Source organism: Spermophilus citellus (assembly GCF_964194105.1).
Source record: "Spermophilus citellus genome assembly, chromosome: 11".
Lineage (NCBI taxonomy): Eukaryota > Metazoa > Chordata > Mammalia > Rodentia > Sciuridae > Spermophilus > Spermophilus citellus.
The window spans coordinates 49,607,807-49,633,326 of NC_138192.1; the positions used below are offsets into that span (position 1 = coordinate 49,607,807).

General features: G+C 37.2%; 1 protein-coding gene across 5 annotated transcripts in view; it reads right to left on the reverse strand.

Moving 5' to 3' along the window:
* Positions 1-22,394: 22,394 nt before the first annotated feature.
* Positions 22,395-25,520, reverse strand: part of GTDC1 (glycosyltransferase like domain containing 1) — a 397,042-nt gene continuing 393,916 nt past the window's right edge. For all 5 annotated transcript variants that reach the window (XM_081261471.1, XM_081261473.1, XM_081261470.1 and 2 more), the window contains one exon: positions 22,395-24,996. In XM_081261471.1, coding sequence (XP_081117597.1) covers positions 24,913-24,996 — 84 coding nt within the window. In that variant the 3' untranslated portion in view covers positions 22,395-24,912. The remainder of the gene's footprint in view (positions 24,997-25,520) is intronic.

The window sequence follows — 25,520 nt, forward strand, 5'->3', positions numbered from 1 at the left end:
CAGAAGAAAATTACAGGAGCATTTCTTAGAGATCAGTGTTGATGTTGTAGTTTGTAGTTTGGTTAACTTCTGCCTCATATTTTTTGCATGTGTGTTGTTTGTTGCTCACAAGGTGGGAATTGCTGATGTATGCCTTTTTCTATTACATAGTAGCCACCATTATTCTTTCTTTAATTTTTTAAAAAAAAATTGTACATGGACACAATATCTTTATTTTATTTATTTATCCTTATGTGGTGCTGAGGATTGAACCCAGTGCCTCACACGACACAAGCCAAGTGCTCTACCACTGAGCTACAACCTCAGCCCTACCACCATTATTCTTAACATTGCTGCTGTAGTGCATGTAACCTTAAAATTTATTATTTTCTGTTACTATCTCCAGCTTTTTAAATCCATTTTTTCATTTGTTCTAATTAGTTATACAAAACAATATAATGCATTTTGATACATCATACATAAATGGAGTATAACACCTCATTCTTCTGGTTGTACGTGTTGTAGAATCACACTGGTCATATAGTCATATATGCACATAAGGTACTGAAGTCCAATTCATTCTACTGTCCTTCCTACTTCCCTTCCTCATATCCTCCCTTAATTCCCCTCTGCCTAGTCCAAAGTAACTCTATTCTTCCCTAACTGCCCTCCACCTTATTGTGAATTAGCATCCGAATATCAGAGAAAACATTCAGCCTTTAGTTTTGGGGGGATAGGCTTATTTCACTTAGCATGATATTCTCCAGTTCCATCCATTTACTAGCAGATGCCATAATTTCATTCTTCTTTAAGGTTGAATAATACTCCACTGTGTGTATATACCACATTTTCTTTATCCATTCATCTGTTGAAGGCCATCTAGGTTGGTTCCATATTTTAGCTATTTTGAGCTCTATAAACTTTGATGTGACTGCATCACTATAGTATGCTGATTTTAAGTCCTTTGGATATAAACTGAGGAGTGGGATAGCTAGGTCAAAGGTTGATTCCGTTCCAAGTTTTCTGAGGAATCGCCATACTGCTTTTCATAATGGTTGCACCAATTTGCAGTCCCACCAGCAATGTATGAGTGTACCTTTTTCACCACATCCTCACCAACACTTATTGTTGTTTCTATTCTTGATAACTGCCATTCTGACTGGAGTGAGATGAAATCCTAGAGTAGTTTTGATTTGCATTTCTCTAATTGCTAGAGATGTTGAACATCTTTTTCCTATATTTGTTGATGGATTTTATTTCTTCCTCTGTGAAGTGTCTGTTCAGTTTGGTAGCCCATTTATTGATTGGGTTATTTGGTTTTTTGGTGTTAAGTTTTTTGAGTTCTTTATATATAGTTTTCCTTTTTTTCCCCTAGTAAGGTGTTTCTTGTCCTAGAGATTTGCTTCCAAGCCATGCATACTGGTGCATGCATATTTATAATCCCAAGAGCTGGGGAGACTGAGGCAGGAGGATCAGGAGTTCAAAGCCAGCCTCAGCAAAAGCGAAGTGCTAAGCAACTCAGTGAGATCCTGTCTTTAAACAAAATACAAAATAGGGCTGGGGACGTGGCTCAGTGGTTGAATTCCCCTGAGTTAAATCCTTGGTACCCCCCCCTGCAAAAAAAAAAAAAAAAGAAAAAAAAGAAAAGAAAGAAAAAATTACTTCCAAGCTTTTCATACCTTACGGTTTACGTGAATTTCCAGTAAACATAATTTACTCAGATATATAAATTTGGTCTTTCAGCACCAGTTTTAGTGGCAACTTTATGTTGCTTGGATTATTATAATGTCTTGTATATTTGGACTTACTTCAGTCATTGTACTTTGTGTTTTTATTTACCATCCTTGTGGGTTTTTTTTCTTTCTTTGGGGGAGGGGGCCAATCAATTTTTTAAAAAAATTAATTCTCCCTAGCAAACATTATATTTTATTTTTGTTCTTCTATCTTGTCTTCATAAAGCTTAAAGTCTATGGTATGTTATCCTTCTTCTAAAGAATGCAAGATGTCAGGACAAGATGTGATCATACCCATCTGTTTTCTATGCTATTATTTTTAGACTTTCTGGGCTTTAAAAAATATGCAATTCATTTATTTCTAAAATTCTCATAACACTTTAAGATACACACAAAAATGAAGAGTTATGGAGTTATAGATTGGTCCACTATCCAATTTATGAAATAAAACATTACTTACGTGGCTAAATTATACAATTTTGCCCTCTTCTCCACTGAAATAACTACTATAAAGTCAAGAAATGTTGCATCTTTTTATTCTGAAATGGTTGGCTAGGTTTATCTACATATTTACTATTATGTCACTAATGCTTCTTATACATCATTCTTGCCTGGATTCAATTTCTTTCTATTAAAGAACACTTTGATTTAAGATTTCTGCAAAGTTCTTTGAGTCATAGCTTCTCATTCTTCATCTGGAAAGAAAGATTTGTATTTGATCTGATGCTTGAATGACATAAATACAGGGTATGAAGTATATATGCCTATAAAATTGTTGATTGGCTGCTATTTTCTCTTGGCAACTTGCAGATATTAATTTTACTTTGTTTTGTCCACTAGGTTGCTATTAAGAAATCTGTTGTCAATTTCATTATCATTCCTTTGTAGTTCATCTGTTTTAATAGGTAATTATTCTCCATTCCCTCTACTAATTCCTTGTGAAATTCCTATTCTCATAAGCTATTTAAGTTACAGTTTGTTTTGCACATATATTTTTGTGTATATATTCAGAAATAAATTATATATACTTATTATATATACATATTGTGTGTGTATTTGTCACACACACACACACACACACACTATACATGTACATATGTATATCTTTTTAACCTCAGATCTGTTTTCAAATTTATAAATTCCTCTAAGCCATATTAATATACCCTTAAAATGATTGATTATATTAACTTCCTGAGCTCTATTCTATATTTCTCATTGTAATTAATTCTTTTCACATCTCTTTGCATCTTGTTTTTATTGTTTTTTAAAAAATTCTTTTTTGGGGGGGGGCTAGGATTGTGGCTCAGCGTAGAGCACTCACCTAGCATGTGCAGGAACCAGGTTCGAATCTCAGCACCACATAAAAATAAAGGCATTGTGTTGTGTTCATCTACCAAAAAAAAAAAAAAAATTCTCTCTCTCTCTCTCTCTCTCTCTCTCTCTCTCTCTCTCTCTTTAAAAAACAAAAAAATCCTCTTTTTTAAAAATTTTAATCTTTTGAACCTATGCATCTCACCCCTGCCCCTGCTCGCGTGTCTCTCTCTCTCTCTCTCTCTCTCTCTCTCTCTCTCTCTCTCTCTCTCTCTCTCTCTCTCTCATAGTTCTATTATCTGATCCTAGGGGTACAATTCTGCTGTTTTGCTCTTTACTAAATCTATCTAGGTGGATGGTTTTCTTGGGTGTTTTGTGATTTTGAATGGTGAGCCCACCTTTAATCGGCTTCATCTGGAGACATCTTGTGTGGTCTGCTTTTATCATACCAGATTTGTTCTCAGTTGGCTTTTGCTGAGAATATGTTGACATCTGAACATGGAATTTTTAGGGCCATGCATTTTGAACACTGAGCTCACATGAAGAACATGGCTGTGATTATGAACTCTGTTTTCTAGCCTGCACCTGGGCCTAGACAGACAAGCTTCCTTTTTCTTTTTGGGCTGGTATGCATATTATTTCTATTATTTGAGGGTGTATACCTTAAGTGATTCTGGATTTATATAAGAGATTCTATCTCATTTCTCCTCCTCCCCCAAGAATGCCCAAGAACTTGTCTTCTGGGTCTCTTTGAGTATGAAAATGCAAGCCTCTAGGTTCTTGAGGCCTTAACCACCCCCTGCCTACCCCCAGCCCTTAGGTGATTACCACTCAGCCTGTAGTTCCCTCTTCCTTTTGACAACCATGGCGATTTCTCTTACTTTCTTCAAAATTCAACTATTGAGAATATTTATTTTATTGTTTCTAGTATTTTTAGTATATGTAGTGGGAAAACTTTCAAGTATGTATACCATAATAATCCTCAACTGGAAGTTTCTTCTTGGAAATCCTATAGGAATTCCAAAGTTACCTTCCCTCAAATTGTATTGGTTGAGCTTCTTCTCAAATCTGAACCTAGTCTACATTCCCAGACCAGAAAGTCATCCTAAGTGTTTCTTCACCTTACTTATTCAACCAACAACCAAGCCCTGCCCATTCCTGAATATATCTTGAACCAATCTATTTGTTTCAATCTCCTCTGCCCCTACCTTAAACTAAGGTACCATTGTCTTCCCTTGAACTACAATGTCATCCTCTTAACTCTCTCCTCTCCAATTGTTTCCACTGGGGCCCAAAGAATCTTTGTAAAATCTAAATCTGATGAATTCATTTTGTTACTTAAAACCCTCATGACTTTCCATTTCTCATAGATAAAATAAAAATGTTTGAAAATCTTTTATATGGTCCATTTCATATAATTCATTTTCCCATCAGTCACTAATCCAACAATATACTGAACAACTACTATAGATGAACACTGTTCTTGGAACTGGACCTACGCTGTGTGTTGGTTTCCTAGGGTTGTCATAACAAAATGCAGCAGAGTGGTTGCCTTAGACAACAGACATTTGCTTTCTCTCCCTTATGGAGGCTGGAAGTCTGAGATCAAGGTGGTGTCAGAGCTGTTCTCTCCTCAGGGGTTTCTTGTCTTTGGGATGTCTGTCTCTCTCCTGTGTCTTCCCCATTTGTGTCTGTATTCTGATTTCCTCTTATAAAAACATAAGTTGTGCTGGATTAGGGCCCACCCCTATGACCTTATTTTATCTCTTTAAAGGTCTCCTCTCCAAATAGTCACATTCCAAGGTACTGGGAGGTCATGGCTTCAACATGCGAATCTTGGGAGAGATACAGTTCAGCTTGTCACACTGTGATAAAGGAAACCTCTCTTCTTCTGGCACATGCATGCTTCCTTTCTGCTTTCCAGACACTTCTCTGTACGCAGTGAGCTCCCTCTTGCTTCAGCAGCCTTGCAAGCATTGTTCCCTTGTGGAATGCTCCCCGTCCCACCCCCAAGTGTGCTTGCCAAAGGCTAGATATCAGCTTCAATGTCATTTCCTCCAAGAAACATTTCCTGACTCTTAGATTAGGTTAGGACTCAGTGTTTGGTGTTTTCTACATCCTTTTGTACCACTTCCCCTGATTCTAATTAAATGATAAACTATGTAATTACTGAAATTCCTCAGTCTTACAATGTTATGAGTTGCTAGATGTACCTTCAACTTCAGAACATCTGTGGAGAAAGGAAAAAATACTACTCTATTAATCCGCTACTGATATAATAATGTTTTATTAAAGATACTCCAAAATTTGATAATTTAAAACAAGTAGCATTTGTTCCTCCTTTGGGGGGTCTATGCTTTGCTACAACTAATCTGTACCAAGATTCAACTGCAGGTTCCATTTCTGGGCTCTAGGATACAAGTCGGGTTCAAGTCTGTTAATGTATCTCCAAATTCTTCATGGAATAGTGGCAACCCAGGCTCTGGTATTCTCATGGTAGATGACAGAAGTTCAAGAAGACAGAACATGTGATTTCCATTGGGGCTTTGTCTTGGATTGGGAATACTGTCACTTCCATCTAATTCCTTTGGTCAATTAACATGGCAAGTCTCTGGCTAAACTCAATATCAATAGTTGGGGAGGTACTCTGTTTCCTCTAGTAGGGGTACTGTAAATTCACATGGAAAGGAACATAAATGTACAATGCATGATTCTATAATAGGGAGAAATTGAGATCAATAATACAGTCTCCTACAACTACACTAAACAGTGTGCACACAAGTTTCAATTTTGTTTACTTACAATAGGTTATCCAAATATGTTTATCTATATACAAAGATAGATTATTTTCTTTCATATTATGATAAAATCCTCATAGTCAGAGCCAAAAGCATTTTGAATCATTTTGATCACCAATAGTTGTGCAGATCATTCTAGACACAAGTAATTTATATAACCAGTTCTCATGACCTTGACCTCTTTAGTACTATGAGGACCAATTGTGCGATTTGGGGGCGTGCAAAAAGTATACCAGGCTTGTATTCGCACTCCCAATTCGGTTAAACTCAGACTTTCATATAAGTGACTCTCATTAGGAATAAACAACTTTTCATAGAAATCAGCAAATAGTTTTTAATAGATACTCAATATCTGAATGATAGTCCACAGTACACGAAGTGGTCATATCAACCTCTCTATGGAAAAATCTATAATTTCTTCTAATGTCTTTAATTGGACTGTCTGGGATATAACAGGCAATTCTTTTGAGTATGTCTCAACAACAAAGGGAAACCCAGGCTAATCCTCTGGAGGGTACCTTTTCTTTTTAGGGGATCTGCAAAGGACTCCAGTATTTCTAGATGATATTTAAACGTAAGTCAATTATTTCTCCAGTGGGGAATATTTTGCTTTACTTGCTGAAACTGTGTCTTATAGCTCTATTCTCATTTTTTTTTGGTATGTCTTCTGCATATCCAATAACTTTCCTTTCAAAGTTACCTTGGAGTATAATCCTTTGGAATACATTTGAAAAGACAATTAGAGATCTAAATTTAAGTTAAAATCCAACTCCATATGGTGATAGTAACTTATATAACTAAGAAGAGACTTGTTAACAAGAGATACAATGTAAACTATATCACTACTTGTTCCTCTGTAAACAACTGGAAAGTTTCTTTAATACAAATTGAAGGAGCCATCCAATGTAACACTGGAATGGTCATCTGAAATAATGTCACCCTCAGTTGCCCTCTCGCCCCTGACGCTAGTGTAGGAAAGTGAGCAAGGCTGGGGAGTAAGTGTCTTTGGCCAGGGTCTGACATGGACACTTCTCTCTTCTGAAGTTGTAGGGATCATATGAATTACATGAGTCATCTTTCTGACCACATCAAAACAGCCTTCTAGAAAAAGAAAGCAATCCAGAGGAGAGGAGAACAGAGGAAAGATTCCAGATAGTGCTTGAGCATAGAGACCTCAGACTCAAATGCCCAAGCTCATGTCCTTGGACTTTTCCAGAGACTAATTTTACTGCTGATTAGTGAATTGATTTCTGTTGCTTGCATCAAAAAGAGCTCTAGATACTACAAAGTTATAGCCCACATGAACAACATCATAATTAAGAACACACACACACACACACACACACACACACACACACACACACACTGCAATGACCAAAAATAATATTAAAGTGACTCAAATGCTTCATGTATTTTCTTGAATATCATGAAAGGCACAGAGTCCCCGACTGTTCTTCACCCCCCACTTCCCCATCTCTGTGGCTCACACACAGCAGCTGCTTCTGCTCCTTTCTGTCTGTCTTCAAATTCCACTCTCACATCAAGATAACCTCCTCCCCCCCAGTTTAACCTTTGGAACTTCTGTTCTCTGTCTCTTTCCTCCCTCTTCTCATTCCTAAAGCCCCCAAAGAACTTGTCTATTAATGCAAGACTCACTTCAGAACACAAGGAATGGAGAAACCCACATAGGCGTAGTGGGGAAACTTGTCAGCAAGAAAGAAGGCTGGCCACATACAGATCTTTGTAATTTTTGTTCCACTGCTCCCCTCTAACAATGTTATAAAGTGGGAGGAAAGGGCCTTAGTTTGAGGTTACACAATTTTTATTTAACGTCTGGGTTGTTTTCTGACTAACCCAGTGCCTTTCACAGGCAATATTAGATATCTAATAACACTTTTTGAATAAACAAGGAAGAAAGTGATAACTAAATGAATTACTAAAAGAACAAAAATGAAATCTATGAGTAAATGTAAAAGTTAAGTCTTTAACCATAATTAGAAATTTTAAGTCGTTGTCAATAAACTTTTGACACATAGAAGGTAAAAAGAAATAACTTTGAAAAAAAAGTAACTTCTATCTACATCTATCTACCAAAAGCTATCAAAATTTTAAGTAATCCCAGTAGTACTTATAATAGGATATATTAATTAGAACTCTTTGTTTGCAAGCAACAGACTAAATCTGACTAAAGAAGACTTAAATGTACTTACTGAAAGAAGGTGCCGCAGGGGTTGTCTACGAAACAGCGATTTCTTTTCTCTTATCCTGGGGAGGCTTATTTTAGTTTTGTTTGTGATATATTTATCCCTCATCCATATGGCTTAGGATTAGGTTCTAATTGATCAAAACCATTCCCACATTCCTATTTCTCTTGCCAGTTTATGCATATATGATTCAAAAAGTTTTGTGGAGAATTTTCTTGATGGACTTCTAGAAAACTCTTTCCTTGGCTTCAGGAAGAGACACACAAGAAACAAAAAATCCTTCTTCTGTGTCTGAGAAAAGGGATATGGTGAGGATGTGATGAACCGATCGCTGCAGGCCTCTTAGGACCACAGTGGGCCAGTTAAAGAGAAGCTAACATGCCAGAGTGGTATGTAGATGTAGCCATTCTACACCCTCTGAATAATAGTTTTTATTTACTGAGCAAGTTAGATGAGCCCAGATACTCTGTTTGCTTTGCCTGTGAGAAATATCATATGGATAAAGAATAGAAGGCTGGGAGGCTGAGAGTCTGAATGTGGCAATGGTAGGAACTCCAGGAACCATGGAGATGGGAAGAAGACCCCAACAGCTAGCTCTGGGGAATATAATCTAGGAACTCTAGATCAGATAGATTGGGTTACCAAAGTGTCTTTTTGTTCTTTTATTCAAAGCAAGATTCAATTTTCATACCTGATTATATTTAAAATCAAGAACTAATTCCTCAAATATACTCTGATAGAAGGGTAGATAGATGTTGAGCACCCCAAAATACGAAGTGTCCACAACGTCAACACTCAGTGGTCTGCTGTTTCTAAGACCTCTCTCATTAAGGCTTTTCTTGTTTCTTAGTATTCATTCTCAGAAGGCCTCCACTTCTCCAAATGTCTTCTGTCCTATGTCCCACTTCCACAAACTCCAGTCTTTCAGTCACACCTTGTGCAATGTCACCTTTGCCCATCTTCCCCATGCCTTCATTACAAAATGTGGAACTAAATCGAGTCATTTTTGTGTAATAGACTTTCAAAGAAGTTTGGGGGTATGGATGGAGGTTATATTGGAGCATAAGCTAAAAAATCAAGTGTGGCATACCCTTCTACTAAAATAATATAATTGCTTACTATATATCCCACTACATGGAAATTGTTAAGACACATTTTCTTAGTCCTAGCTTATGTCCCTCTATTCTTTGACCATATTCTTTTCTTTCCTATTGGAGTTTTTACAGTATCCTTATATTCCTACTAGCTTCTTAGCTGAGTAGTTCTTCATCTTCTACTCCAAATCCAGCTTGTGACCCACTCATGCATGCCTGGGAACATATTAAGAATCTCTGTCAATGTGCCATCTACTTCAGATTGCTCTCCTTTAAAGCACAGAGCACTATGAAAGCTTTGAAATTAAATTTTCCTTTATATGTTACAAATTTTAGGAAGTACTGATCTCCTCATTAATTTCTGTAAGCAAAAAGGAAGAAGATTAAAGACTTACTCTTCCCTACTTCACAAAAAAATCTGAAGGTTTTTTTTTAATTTGATATCTTCCACTTCTACTCTTCTTCCTTTTCCTCCTTTTCCCCACCCAATGCAAAGACTGTGTTTGTAATTTATTCCTATGATCACAACTCAAATGAAGAAGGAAGTAGGGAATCCAGTCTAAAGCACAGGAGGAAACTGAGCCCCATCTGATTAGACATCTAGTCCCAGCTTTGCAATTTACTAGCAATATGGTTTGAGGTTTTTCTTCTGAAGCCTGCAACGAAAGCTATGGCTTACCTATAACACAAGGATGTTATAAAGACTAAATTAGATCACAGATGAAAACATGCATCTAAATTTATAAAGAGCTTCCCATGTATAACAAAATGGCTAACAGCTAGAGTATATTCAGAAAGGACAGTGTCCACCAGAATAATACAAGAAACCACCTGTGGCTTACCTCTGAGAGGCAAGGATTCTATCAAGAGCAAAGAATCCAGAGACTTGGTCAGAATGGGGCCAACAGTAAGACTTGCACTTGAGTTGGAGAGCTACTAGAATTCCTTTTATTTCTTTTGTAGAGGCAGATTTGATCTCTGAGGTTGCTGCAGGTCTGAACGCAAAAGAAATCTTACTCTACTCTCTGTCCTTTAAGGCTGAAAGAGTAAAGAATTAATTACCATATTATAGTCATCTCTCTGAATTTTCCACATAGATTTTTCCCTTAATTAGCCATCATGCAAAACTGAAGAATATTTATTATTGATTGTGTGCATTAAATTTTATATCTTTTCTTCTTAAATTTTAAAGTGGATGAATTTACTACTTTCTATATTCTCTCTTAGAAAAACAACAACAACAAACATTTCGGCTGGGATTGTGGCTCAGCGGCAGAGCACTCGCCTAGCATGGGTGGGTCGCAGGTTCAATCCTAAGCACCACATATAAATAAATAAATAAATAAATAAATAAATAAATAAATAAATAAAGGCATTGTGTTGTGTCCATCTACACCTAAAAAATAAATATTAAAAAAAAGTTTGCTCTTGTTGTCTTATGGTTTGTTTAGTTATAGTCCTCAACTGACTTTTTCTTGGGTCTATTACTATTCAACAAAAATCAAGATGAAAAAAAGCTTCTGTCATGCTTTAGCTCAAGTTGAAGAATTGTATGTTTTGCATACATTTTTTTTCTGATTTTTAATTCCTTTCTTTTTGTATTTTACCCAATTTCATTATGCTTATAACTGCCCATTCAATAATGGTTTAAGTTGCATAGCGTTATTTCAGGGCTCTATAATTATGTATTAACATGTATTTTATAAAGTGACTTGGCTGCTAAGATAACAAGACTGCCACAATGACTTACATGTACACGACAGGTCATCGCTAAGGCACCAAGTTGGCTCTAAGGAGATCAAGATATGCACACCTACATGCCAATTTCAATCTTCATTATGTAGCTACTGTAACTCATTAGGCTTGGGATTTCTAAAGGGTTTATTCATTTTAGTCTTGTTTAACATGCTTAGAAATTAACTTGTAGCCAAAGTACTCAAAAGTAAAGCATGTCTGAAAAACTCCTCCATCTAAAATCGCCCTCATTTTTACATTTATAGTAGGCCACATAAAACAGTACATTATGTGTGGCCTTATTCATTTTATCTATTTATTGCTTGTTTCTAAATTGTAAATGCCTTAAAAGCAGTGAATGTCTCTAGTTCTTCTTCCCTGTCTCCCACAGTGGGATACAGATATGGAATACAGAGTTCATACAAGAATGTTGTGTTTAAATGGCAAAACTGGTCCACAGGTATCAAAAAAGATTCACTTCAAGTTTCCTTTAGCTATATAATATCTGAATGAAACAATCTAGGTTTTACTTGGAAATTATGATGCTCCTAATGATTGACTTATCCACTCAAAGCAATTTTGGTAACTTTTTATGAAAAACCTTTTACCACAGTTCTTTTCAGCACAGTCTGTCTTCTATTCTCACCTCCCCTTTTCTCTCCATTTTCTCTAATTTCTGTTTATTCCTCACATTTCTTTTCTTTTCCTCTCTTCCTTCTTTCTTTTGTTTTTCTATTTCTTTTTTCTTTTTCTTTTTCTTTCTTTCTATTTCCTTCTCCTCCTCCATCTTCTTCCATTTTCTTATTACTCTAAAAATACAAGTCTAGACATATTTTCATAAAATGAAGATTCAGAAGATTTGTTTGACGGGGGAGAATTGGCCAAAAAGAAAACAAATAGATTTTAAAATGTAAAAATTAGATTGAAAAAAGTAATATATAGGTCAGTTTGTTTACTTGGATGAGATACTCTTAATGTTCTCAGTTATATATTGTTATAATTTTAAATGAAGCTTCTGATACTAAAATGTTTGAGAAAATAAATATTGCTAAATAGTACAAAGAGACCACTTCATGCAGCACCCTTTTTTTTTCATTGAACACTCTACTGAGAAGTAAAATATCCAGAACATGTCCAGTTTATTGGGAGTTTGTTTTCATATTTCTGCATATGTTTATCTATAAAAACATTTCAAGATGCAGTTTTTTACTAATCCTACCTTGCTAAAAATCAATCAAGCCATCATCATGTGCTAGTAAATGTTATTTCACATTTTCTGATTTCTTTTCAGGACATCTGAGTTCATCTCAAGTTCTTCCCCTCTAAAAGACAGACCCCATGGTGTGAGACCTGAAAATCACCTCTGGACATCAGAATTATGGCTGCCTGGAATTGAAGGCCTGGCTGAGAGAGATACTCTAGTTTGTAGAGGGAGAGTTTCTAAATAAATAACTTGAGATTGTGACTTTAAAAACAAAACAAAACAAAAACAAAAACCTGCTTATCCATTGCAACTAAGTGTGCTCCCTTTTGTTACATGGTATGCAATTAGATGTCTTTGAAATAAAAGGTAAGTTAAATCAGAAGTCTCAAGGACAAGAATGTACTATTTTAAAACAGGGAGTGTCAAATGTTGTTTTTCAACCCACTACCAAAGGATATTTCACAGGTAATTTCTCAGGGCTGATGTTAGCTAATTATTAGCTACCATACCCTGCTTCCCATTCTAAGTGACTATCTCCTGGCAGAAAGACACAGCTAGGAATGTTTTGTTTCATTTGTCCTTGGAGTTTTTATCAGCACCAAGAAGGTGGACTGAGCCAAAGTTAGAAGAATTCTGGAGCTAAGCAAAAAGTGACACGTTTAACAGCCCCCATTAATTGGGGCTGTTACATGATTAATTTGAGAAAAACAGAAGAGACCGATTTCTTTACAACTCACAGTTGGATGCAACCCACTAAAAGTAATCCTGTAAATTACATTTTAAATCTTCAACATATTCTGAGCAGATAAAATAGTGGCATGATTGACCAAACTCCTTTTAAAAGTACACATATTACGATGCATCATAGTTATAAACAGATGGTATTTGGCCTCCTTCCTATTCTCAACATTTGGAATTTCTAAACTATGTGAATTAAACAATAATATTTTATAAACATACAAGGGATTTTGCTCACTGCTTTGTTAACATAGAAATTATACAATGCTGACATTTATTTAAATTTTAAAAAGTAAACAACAGTGTGCATTGAAATAAAGCAAACTAAAATCAACATAGAGAAGTACGTTCTGTGTGCACATTACCTACAATGGCACTGGCCTTTTTAAGGGAAGGCATAATGGGTTGAAGAACAAATTGTAGTTTAGAGGGGCCTAATCCTTTGTGCTCCACAGGCTCATTTAACACCTCTCTGTAAACAACGGATATTTATACCATAATTGGCTATTTGACCATCAGTGTTCATTTACTACGTAACCTGCTATTATGGAGTTAAAAGAAGTTCCCCTTCATTGGCTCATCAGCTTTCATAGTAGTGAAAGTGTCCTCGCAGTTTTAAAAACACTTACATAAACGGGAATCAGTCTGACACTCGTACTTAGAATGGGAAACATTATCATGATATCAATAAGTATATATATTTTTTCTTTGGGGGATAGTTTTGCCAGAAAGAAAAGGAAATATATCAGATCTTAATGTCATTTCCTGAGATTCTTTTCTAAAATTATAGCTTTAACCCTTTAGTCACAGTTTGGAAGGGAGACCCATCTGCTTATTTGATGTACAAAATAGAAGGCACTTGGTTTCCAAACACTATTCTCAGATTTGCAAAGTTGTGCTGTGATGAATAAATAATGAATCAGATATTTCAATCCATTTTAAGATTTTGAAAGACCTGATTATCATTGTTTACAGACAGTCTCTTCTAAGTACACTTCCCATGTGTTCTTGCTCAGCTTTCCAAGGGTAGGCTTATGGGGTCCATCCTCTCCCAGTCTCCCTTTACTCCTAGAGGGCTCTTCTTTTATTTTAACTAACTCACCCATCCATGTTTCTAAATCTACAGTTGGAGGAATAATGCAAATGTTAGTAGGAAAAACTTGACTGATGGATGTCATGATTTGGTCACTGTTTTGAATCATTTTGGCATATAATCTCTGTGGATTAGAAAAAAAGGTGAGAAAATTATGCTACAACCTGGATGAATAGAAGGAAAAAGGACAGAAATTGGGGAGAAAGGGCATTTTTTACTCCTATACGTCCAGTGTAGTATGTATGCTCAAATAAATACTTATTGATAAATAATCATAATAGTGCAGAGAAGGCTTTTAAACAATTTGAAATATCAAACAATCAAACATTTTCCCAAGTTTTTTGAAAACTTAGAGCAGAGGAGTGACAAATCAATGTGATGCTTCTAAATGGTCTCCTGCCCAAATCCCCTTTAATGACTCCTCCCTACTAGTTCTAAATTAACAATTAGTGGATAGGAAAAGAAACAGTTTGTAATCAAAATACAGGGTTGACACGAAAAAAGAAAGTGCCCGGAGGGTGGGATTTAAATCACACCTCTGAATATACCAGAATCAGAAAGAGAGGAGTATTGAAAAAAGTATAATCAGAATCTCTTCTATAGAATCTCAGTACCCGTCTCCACTTCCTCCTGGGGTTTGCTTAAGTAAAAGTGGTTTTTAAAGTATGTGTGGGGTTTGTGGGGAGGGTGTCGAAATTATTTCTCTCTTTGCTTAGTGCACCTTCATCATATTTATTTACTGAGAGACTGGTCAACTCAAGGAACCGAATTTATGAAAATACTCAAAGGCATAGAGATGTGGGTTCTGCGCTGCTAGGGTTGCGCTTCTTTCCCGGGGATGCCGTTCAGGGAATAATAGTCAAGCCTGCACAAAAGAGCTAGGGCAGCAGTGGGCCACCCGCCGTGTGTGCGTGTGTCAGCCTGAGTGGCGCGCGCGTGTCAGGGTGCGTGCCAGTGTGTGTGCGTGCCAGTGTGTGTGCATGCCAGTGTGCGCATGCTGGGGTGTGCGCGTGCCAGCGCGGGTGTATGAGGGTGTCCGCGTGGGTAAAAGCGCTACGGCCACCGGCTCAGCCAGCTCCCGGAGCTCGCTGTGCCCGCATCTTTTGACAAGCCCCTGGTACCCCAGCTTTCTGCTCTGCTCGGTTGTCGCGCCTGAGCCTCCGAGAAGGGATCGGTTACTACTTTGTGACCTCAACGTCCCCTTCCTTATTTCTTGCGCCATCAGAGGTGGAACTCCCCCCACCCGCCCTTTTCTGGACCAGACTGAGCAAAGCGTCGAGGGTGGGCGCCAAAGCGGACCCGAATTTGGGCTCGTCCACTGCTCTGGCGCCAAGAGCAGGGGACGCAGACTGGCGGTGGGGCGACTCCTAGGGCCAGGATCTCGGCGGACCTCCCAGCAGGATCTTTCTGCTCAGGGCTATGTGGGCGCAGTGGATCTGACACTAGCACGCGCTGTTGGGGCTCGGGTGCTGGGGTGCGCACTTTTGCTAAAACTAGAGTCCGGGCCGGCTGAGCGCCCTAGTCCCCTGCATCCACCACCTCCCAACTGGCTGCGGCCGGGAGGAGTGACATCCAGAGCCCCCAGCCTGCCGCGCGTAAGGGCAGATCCGACCAAGGGCGGAAGACCCGAGAGACAGAAAGAGGAGAAAAGAAGTAGCAAGCTCCAGACAAGGGATCCTTAATTACAGATTAAAGGCAAACAAAACCATGCACCACACTTTCCATGTGTCAGCTGATGGCCGCGACAAAAGGAAACGCAGAACGCTGGGGGTGGAGGGTCTCTTCTTCTCTCCCCCCACTTCTATAATGTGTGCAAATGTAAAATGCATTAGGTAGTGACTCTGGGTAAGTGGTGCCGGGGCCAAATCACAGCTGCAGGCTCCATCGTGTAGGAGGACAGTTTGTTGATGCACTCAAAGGTCTGGGGAACCTCTTAAAAAAGAAAGAAAGAAAGAAAAAGGAAACAAGAAGAAAAAAAGACTATAAATACTCTGCTCAAGCACATTTTGCTTCTTTAAAACTTCATTACTCATACATTTTTAAGTTTTAAAATTTGGTCCTTAAAATATTGCAATTTATTATCTAAAGTAAGACCCACACATTCTCTCTCTCTCTCTCTCTCTCTCTCTCTCTCTCTCTCTCACACACACACACACACACACACACACACAAAAATTGTTTTACAATTTTGTATACTCCATTTTATTGGCCTGGTATCTTAGCATTAGAAACACAGGGGTGAAAGCCAAGCAGACTGAAAGCCAGGGAACATAGCTGCAAGCACCAGAGAGCACAAGTTCCCCTCTATGGCTCTGCGGCTCAGATAGAAAAGGGAGAGATGTCTGCTTTGCTTCTGTTCCTTTTAATTAATCATGATCTCAAAACAATCTCCACTCTGTCCCTGAGATTTAAGAAACAGGTTTGATTTGACAATGTCCTGAATCCTGCATAGAAAGTAGAGAAGTGTGCGGACTCTGTTGCCTACTCACTGACCATTACAAATTTCTAGTTCTGTGTCCTCATTGCTAACACTAAAATTAGACAGAGGATGACCTTGGAGAATCACACTGAGCCAACACACTTTGCACCCTTCTGTATTTTCTCCCTTTTGTTAATGGGTCAGCTTTGGAAATAGAAGGGTTTGTAAACTCTGTTAGCAATCTGTTTACTTTTGGCTGATACAATGATGCACCAGGTTAATGGCAACAAGGCCATACTACTTAGTCATTTTACCCAACTTCCTCTTTATAGATGAAGCTTTTGCATTTTTCAATTATATTTTTTCACCCCAATGCCATTTTCCCCACAGCATTTTGGGAATTTTTTTTTACCCCAAGTCTTTTTCATGTGGTGACATTAAGTGATTTCCCACATTCCCCAAAATACTAATTGTATTCAAGATATTTAGCTGCATATCAGTAATTTTTAAATACCTTCTGATCCATATTTCTAATTTAAATGATCCCAACATTACTGTCCAGTCAAATGCCTGAATCAATGTATCTGTGGACTGGTTGCCAGTCAGATGACAGGCTCAGCATACTTGAATAAGACCATGATGAAGCTTCAACTGCAGAAGGTGGAGCACCTTCTTTCTTTCCTGCCTTCCCAGAAAGTAGATTAGCAAATCAACAAAATGATTTAAATCACACAAGGTTTCTATACCCTTCTCCTCCTTCTGATACATATTTAGGAAAATGTTCAGAAATCTCTCATATCTAGTCCTGTGATGTAGCCACACTCCCTCCACTTTTTGGCTTTATCTTGCAGTAAAATAAATAAGGTAAAAGAGCAAATTAGGAGTTTTTCTTTTCTTATAGCTTTCTTATGGTTGAATGGATCATCCTGTTGCTGTTGATTCAGGCCAGTTGTTGTTAGTTCATGTTCTTACCACCCACCAAAGAGCAGCACAGGATTTATTTTATATTAATAAATGATGTTCATGAGTATGTTTCTGAATGCCAGACTTATGATTTATTTTTTTAAATGGGTGGAGAAAGGAGAATGGCAATAAAACTAGCTCCTAAGTCATTCAAAACCTTGGCTTCACACATCTATGTGAGATTTTTAAAAAGTCTTTCTGTTTTTTTGAATCTTATTTTCCTTCAAGTTCTATTATCATGAACTAATTTTTTTCCCATTTACCATCATTCATAGCTTCAAACCCTGTTTATTAGATTTTCAGTTGATACCTTTTCTCTTGTTTATGACTGTCTCTATTTACCACCCCCATTAAGAATTTCACAATAAATCCTTGCACCAAATAAATTAAAATCTGTAACTTCAGACACCCAAGGAAGAGGACATTAATCCACTTAGTAAAATACCCAGAACTCCCCCTCTCAATTTCAGCTCTTCTAATGTAACATTTAGTAATTGCAGCTGGCTTCTTAGACTTCCCTCCCTCCCTTTTATTCTGAATCATATTGGCCTTGTTTAACCTTCATTTCCTTTTCTACCCCCCACATTTGTCCACATACTTTTCTTTGACCATGTTTCTTTCTGTCTTTCTGCTGTCTGGATTGAAGGCAATAAATGCAGCTTTCTAAGAGCTTAGTACTTTCTGGTAAAATCCCATTCTACCTCCCTATTCCACTATTAATGCTTTGTACATTTTTATGCTTCCTTCAGTTGTATAGTTACTGCTCTGTATTTTCCTGATTGATCATTAAGTTATGCTGGCTTTTCAGAGCTGCTTCTATAATCCTGAAGCAAAGGCTTTTTACTTGGCATGCTCTTTGCCTCTGGAATGCCTTTCCTGGCAAAGACAGGCATTTTGGTTTGAAAATGATTCTTAGGTCACCATTCAAAGCTAATGTGCTCAGTTAGGTTTCCACTATGAGCAGCTCTGTTTCTCCTGGTAAGTGCTCAGTGATGCTGCTTAGTTAGAGGGTGTGTTGTAAGTGCACGATGTAATATACTTATATTGTACTTGATTATCAGTTTTCAAAAACAGCTGCAAGCTTTGATATCTGTGTGAGGAAATATCAGAAGATAATATGCCATTGGTATTTATTACTCTATAATTAAGGATGTGTCAGTGTTTTCCTTTAAAAAAATCCCTATTTTCAGAAATTCATATCTCCAGCAGAAATTTCCCTATGAATTACACTCTAATACCATATTAGAAGTATCTTCTTTTTACATTATCCCTCCCCTTCCTTTTCTTTCTGGGGAAAAAAGTCTCAGGATATAATTTCTGGGTTATCTATTTGAGATGAGAGGAAGCAGGCCCGGCACTGGCACTGCACAATTAAAGGTGCCACTGCTGCCCCCACTGCTTCCTCTGCTCCCCAGCCCCCTGCATCAGGTGAGAACATGACACTCCTTTTGTAGCCTCATATCTACATGGAGGAACCAGCTCACCATTGTACGATTTCAAAGGCAACAGAGAAGAGTCAATTTTTCTGAAATATCACAGGTGCCATAGAGGTGGACATTCTAGTACCAGTAATCAGGTTTTTTTTTTTTTTTTTTTTTTTTTTATTGTTCTTTCAGTGGTCATCTGGAGTACACATACAGCCAGGTAAGACTTGAGTTAAATTTATGATAATGTATTAGCAATTTATTATTCCATGTTTCTTCTTTATTTTTTAAAGAGAGAGAGAGGAGAGAGAGAGAGAGAGAGTGAGAGAGAGAGAGAGAGAGAATTTTAATATTTATTTTTTAGTTCTCGGCGGACACAACATCTTTGTTGGTATGTGGTGCTGAGGATCGAACCCGGGCCGCACGCATGCCAGGCGAGCGCGCTACCGCTTGAGCCACATCCCCAGCCCCTCCATGTTTCTTCTGATAGTGAAGGGTAGGAGAAAAGAAAGTAGAGGGGGGATAGATACAAATGGATACAAATGTTTTCCCATTCTCCTTCGTTAAGGGCTGGTCCTAACCAAGGGACTGGACCATGCACTAGAGAAAAAGCCTTGGAAATAATCTAGACCTGTTTCTAACAACACGGAAGCCAAAGCAGGTCAACTTCTCCTTAGGTCCCCAGTTTCCCTATCTAAAATGGAGAGGTTACAAAAACAAATACTTACCAGGAGGACCAGAGATGTTTTCTAAATTTATGAATGAATACAGCACAGTGTAAGAACACAGGGAGTGGTGGAGCTTGTGACACCACAATGTGGATGTGGAGACTAAATACCTGCCTAAAGACAGAACGACAGTAATAACATAAACACTTAAGATATTGGCCACACTTCATGGTCTCTCATTTCCCTATTAATACCAACAAAGTGGAGCACAACGCAACCCCCTGCTGCCTTTTCCCATTTTTGACTGGTAGGGATAAAAGTAGAAGAGAACTTGGGATCCAACTAAGTCATATACATAGAACTTGGTGCTTTCTGAAAGGCATATAGGTGACAATGACAGTATCCCAAGTAGGGAAAGGCTTGTAACAACAACAAAAAATCTTCACCTTTTTGAATGTCTTGGCTCCTAAATATGCTGCTATATGATACTTCACTTTTTCTCATTGTGAAATGATACTGAAAATGTCAAAAAAATTTTAAATACAAAGGACTTCATATTCCTGGAGAAAAGTTACACAAGAATATATTTCTAATGGAAACCACATCTTCTAGCACTCTATCTTAGGTCTGCTACTTAAACACAATAACTGATGGAAAAAGTAATACAAGCATTTTAGATTATCCGCCAAGAATAATCAGTTCCTTTTATCAGTTTATGAAAATAATTGGGGGACTTCTTCTAGTATTGAAAGTCATGATCATAGAGCTATGGGAAAGACTAAGCACTCAACTAATGATAGCTAATGCAATGTCCCTTGAAGACACTGATCATAAATTTCAATTTAGAAAAATAGGCTGAGGATGAATGAGGATCCTACTCCATAAGCCATATGTGCCTCTCATGCAGTGAGGGCATCTTGAAGATACTAGGGAAGATCCCTTCCCATGGGTCAGGGGCAATGCCAAAGATGTTCTCGTGTCTTGAAGGGGGAAGGAAACAGGTAACATTTTTGCGAATAGGCCGTGTGGTCAGGAGCTGAGAGCTCTGAGCTCGACATGCAGCTCTGAATTTTTCAAGGTAAAAATACAGTGTCTATTTAATATCTGCCTTCATCTTTCTTTCACTATCTTTCAAAAGGGTTTACAGAGCTATAGTTTTCCATCTTGCATTTATAATAGAAATGGAGAACAGTAGCTTTAAGAATAGGAACTCATGGACACTCAAAATCTGACTTTCTCCCTTGTGTGATCTGATTAAAGGTTGAGGTGAAGACCTTGGTTCCCAATTCCTAGTTAGAGCAGCTTCTGTCATTATTTGAGGGAAATGGTTTTCTGACTTCATCAATAGTTAGGAAGTCAAGAAATGTTGAAGATACATGGTAGCAAATTTAACTACAAGCTTCCCAGTTTTTATAGCTATAATCAAAAGGTATATCTAAAAATAACATTTAAGATATGAAAAAGCCATGAAGTTATGAGTAATGTGCCATGAGTTAGCTTAAGAAATATTTAATTGTACAATGAATGTGGCTCTCCCTCTGATATGTGCTGCTCTTCCCATTTGTTCTCTGAAGTAACCATTACTTCAAATTTTTGAAATGGAACCACCATTTGACCCAGTTATCCCACTCCTCATTATGTATCCACAGGACTTAAAATCAGCATACTATATTGATGCAGCCACATCAAGTTTATAGCAGCTCAATTCATAATAGCAAAGCTATAGAACCAAACTAGGTGCCCTTAAACAGATGAATAGATAAAGAAAATGTGGAATGTATACACAATGGAATATTAATTCCTATCTTTCTTTGGTAATATTTTAATCACATATGCACATATCTTTAAGCACTAGGTAGAAATGCTTGCATCTTATAAAACTTTCACAGTTATGTTTTAATAAATATCTTTAAAGGGAGGGTGTATGACAGAAGCATTAATTGTCCTTTATCTTAATTGAAAATTTAAAATGAAACAGGTTTGAATCAGTGGTTTTTACTATACTCTCTTCATTGTTAAGTACAAGATCTGATAATAAATATTCCCTAATTTTCCAGTGAAATAGAAAGGCAGTTAGGGCAATACTTGTCAATAGTCTATTGAAGGGCTCAGTGGTAGAGCATCTGCCTTGCAAGTGTGAGGCCCTGGGTTTGATCCTCAGTACCACATAAAAATGAATAAATAAGATATTGTGTCCCTCTACAGTTTAATAAATATTTTTAAAAATAGTCTATTAAGAATAAGAATCAGAACATGTCAACATTAAAGGAAAGCATGGAATATCTTTTGAAGACTGATTTTATCACCCATAGAAAATATCTTGAGACAAGTGAAATTTCTTTTGGTCTCATATTTCTGGGTAGCAGATGCTTTTTTAAAAACAGATTTTACTTTTAAAAATATCAAATATAATTAACACCTTCAACATAAAATTAAGTCTTTGTTTCCAGATGCATTTTAAGGTGTTGAAATTAATCCAAGCAGCATTCTATGGCTAAGGGTTTCCATCGACTTAGGGATTTTGCTGCTATCTTTATGTGGCATGTCTGAAGGACTGAGAATAAGAACAGGACTTTAAAACTTAACCTTATTTGAAGGATACTTATTAAAACAGAAACATCTTGAAAAAGTTCATTTGACCTGTTCCTGATCAACATGGAATAAATAAGTGGGTTAAGAACTATGTGTGCCATCAACATTATAGAAACATGGAGTAAGTAAATTTAGGGCAAACATCCTAGACATCACATATAGGTCTTGATAATAGGTAGACATTTAAATGAATAAAAGTGAGGGTTAAATTGAAGGTTAAAAAAAGAAAGACAATTTTCAAAAAAAAATACTTAAAACAAGAAATAATGGGAGTATGTGATCTCTTTCTGGAGACTAGGAGAAATAGGAACTAATGAGTCAACTTGTATTCCCAGTTATCCGCTGACTTCAAGTAAATATCTATTAGAGGTACATGGGCACACAAACACATTTACGTATTTTTAAATGCTCAGAATGATACATTCATAAAACTTTTTATTGCTTAGGTGTACTAATGCCAAATCCGATAACCTTGTTTTTATAAGTAACAACTTTAATGTAAAGTTTTTATCCTAGAAGAAATGATAGGCACAGCTGAAAATGAACTGATTTGATTTTATGAATGTAGGGAACAAACAAGCAAACATACACAGGTATATTTCAGTATAATATTTGCCAAAATCAGAAAAAAATTAAATATTTTAGATGTTTAATACTTTTTTTTCACCCTATCAGTTGGTGAGAAAACAAATTTGGATAGTTGATCTGTATATAAGATCCCCTCCCTTTTTTTGTACTGGGAATTTAACCCAAGGGTGCTGAACCATGGAGCTATATCTGCAACCCTTTTATTATTATTATTATTATTATTATTATTATTCATTTATTTATTTTGAGACAGAATCTTGCTAAGTTGCTGAGACTGGCTTTGAACTCATGATTGTTCTGATTTCTGAGTAACTGGGATTATAGGCATGAGCCACCATCAGGCTGCATATAAGATCTTACCCACCATAAAATTTTCAAGATAGTAAAACTAAACATGACTTCTTGGCTGTGAGATTTATATTATCTCAAGAAGATGTCATCTGCGATGTAGCACCTTTTTGATTGTTTAATCTCATAAAGTATAATTTTGCCCAAGAGAAGTGTCTATGAATAACTTACTCCTATTTTGTTTATATTTATCTAGTTTTGTTTTCAAATGGAGCACCTCTGCTAGATTTCAGGTTCTATAGTCTTAGATTGGAAGGGACTTCTGAAATAGTTTCATGAGTGAGGAGGTAATTTGTTCAGTGACTTCCCTTTAAGTCAGGACTAGAAGCCTGTGGTATGGTGGCCCATCATATACTGTGGACCACATACTGGATGGGGAGAGGAGTCTCTGTTTAAAGACAGAGTTTGTTGTTTCTGCTTCTTATTCTTGCTGTTTTGAAGATTCCAGGCCTCATGGACTCTCACTTCTGCTTTCTTTGATTTGCAGGTCTGCCTCTCTCCTGAAGGCTGCGTGTGATTCCCTAACCTTGATCTATTTCCTGCTGTTGATTTTGCTACCTGTCAAATGGGCCCTATTGGATTTCTGTGCCATTGCTTACAAGACTTCTCAGACCTTTTAGAAACCAGAAAGCCAGGCTTGGCCCTTGTCTAGCCACCTCTCCCTGGCTGCTATTCACTATTTGGTGTATAGAAGTTATTCATTTCAAAAGCTAGGAAAATTACAATTTACCTGTCAGTAAACAGAAGATGGTTTATCAACAGACTTTACCTTAATGACTACAAATGTTTACCTCCTGCTTTCCAGAATGCAAAGAAAATCTTGGAAATGTCATAATATCTTACAAACATTTGCAAAACAGATCCTTGTTCATCCGGAAAAGAAACAATTGTATTCGTTGTCTCTGACACTAGGAAAATGTTCAGCGAGAGAAACATACAGATAGATGCACACACTTATACGTAAATGAATATGCTAATTAAAAATTGCAGTGGGCACTTTATTAAAAAATTTATTTTACAATCTAGTCATTCAAAACATTTTTACATCAACAAATACAGCAGCTTGACTATTGGAATCATAAGCGATTTATCTTGAAAAGATTACATTTGTAGCTGGCTAAAAATATTTTTGGAGAATATTTGTATCAAAATTACTGGTTTTGTTAGAAGTATTTTCATTTATCTATTTTTACTCATGGAAAAAAAAAATTAAGTATCTCGGTATTCATTTTATGGGTGAGGTGGATCCACTGACTGTATTTGCCATGTTTGTCCGAATTACAGCTGTTTATCTTGCAACTTTCTTTAAGATTAATTAAATGCAAATGTAACTCTGTGAATCATGGGAATACCTGCCAGACTCCTTATTAATACCTTCACTTAAAAACTCCTGTGCCAGAGAGTCATTAATTTGCTAAAAGAAAAGTGCTAAAGCAGCCCTTTGCCCACAAACAATTCTAAGACGGCTGCCCAATTAGTCCGGTAGTATTCTGATCTTCCTTTCAGGCCCTGTGGCCCTTTGAGGACACAAGAAGGCTCGGATGATAACCTGGCAACCTAGGTAGAAACTCAGCCAAGTGTGAGCGTTTGAAGCTGCAGTTTGGCTGCCATCGTGTCGGCGAAAAGAAAGAATTCAGGCACCATGTCATCCAGTACAAAGGATAAAAAAGGATTCAACCGGAAATTCAATGTGGCACCACATATGGGATACATGAGTGCGGTTATACAACAGGCCACATATTTTTTTTGAACAGTCTCCTACATGTGATGCCGAGGACATGTGTAACCATCATAACGTCTCTAGGAATCTGTATTTAATTTGAGTTGGGGTGGTGGCAGGGATTGGAGATCTGAAGCCGCCACAGGTTTGTGGCAGATGGCTCTGTGTCAGCTATGACAAGCAGCCAGGCTCAGCTTCCTCTGCAGATTTTCTTTTCTCTCTGATCAGGTAAATATGGGCACACTCTGGAAAGTTCTTCAGATTCTGCCTTAGGCTGCAAGTTTGTGACTTAGCCCCATCTGTCACAAATCTTCCCTAGGTTCTGTTGTAAGCAGAGACCTGAATTTACCATGTAGGGCTGCCCAAGAAAACGGAGCCATTTCACCCTGTAACGGGGAGAAGGAGAGAAGAGAAAGTAATGAAGAAGCATGAACCACTGAAACACCAAAGGAGGCTGAAAATTCATATTGCAAATTCGCATCCCTTACGTCAATTATATTTCAAAAAGCCACCAAGTAAATGGTGCTTGAGTTCCACCACTTCAGGAAATCCCAGTTTCTGATTGGTTTAAAGTGTCACTATGTTTCCAACTATGGGAGAAAACTACTGTTTTTTTTTTTTTTTTTTTTTGCAAATGGGTACATTCTGCTGCATACATATTTCCTGGTTTATGTTAATGGATGACAGCTATTAAAAGTTCATCATCCAACTTTTAACTTTTATAAACACAGGATACATAACACTCTTAAAGAATGTTTTTGCTAATGCAAATTTTACTTTTAAGTGGTAAAGACACAAGATAAATGTCCTTACTATTATTGGGAATTTATAAAGTGCTTCACATTTTTCAAATGTGTTTATATTCATTATTTCATTATAGCAGTACCTCAGGGGGGAAATGCTATTACAA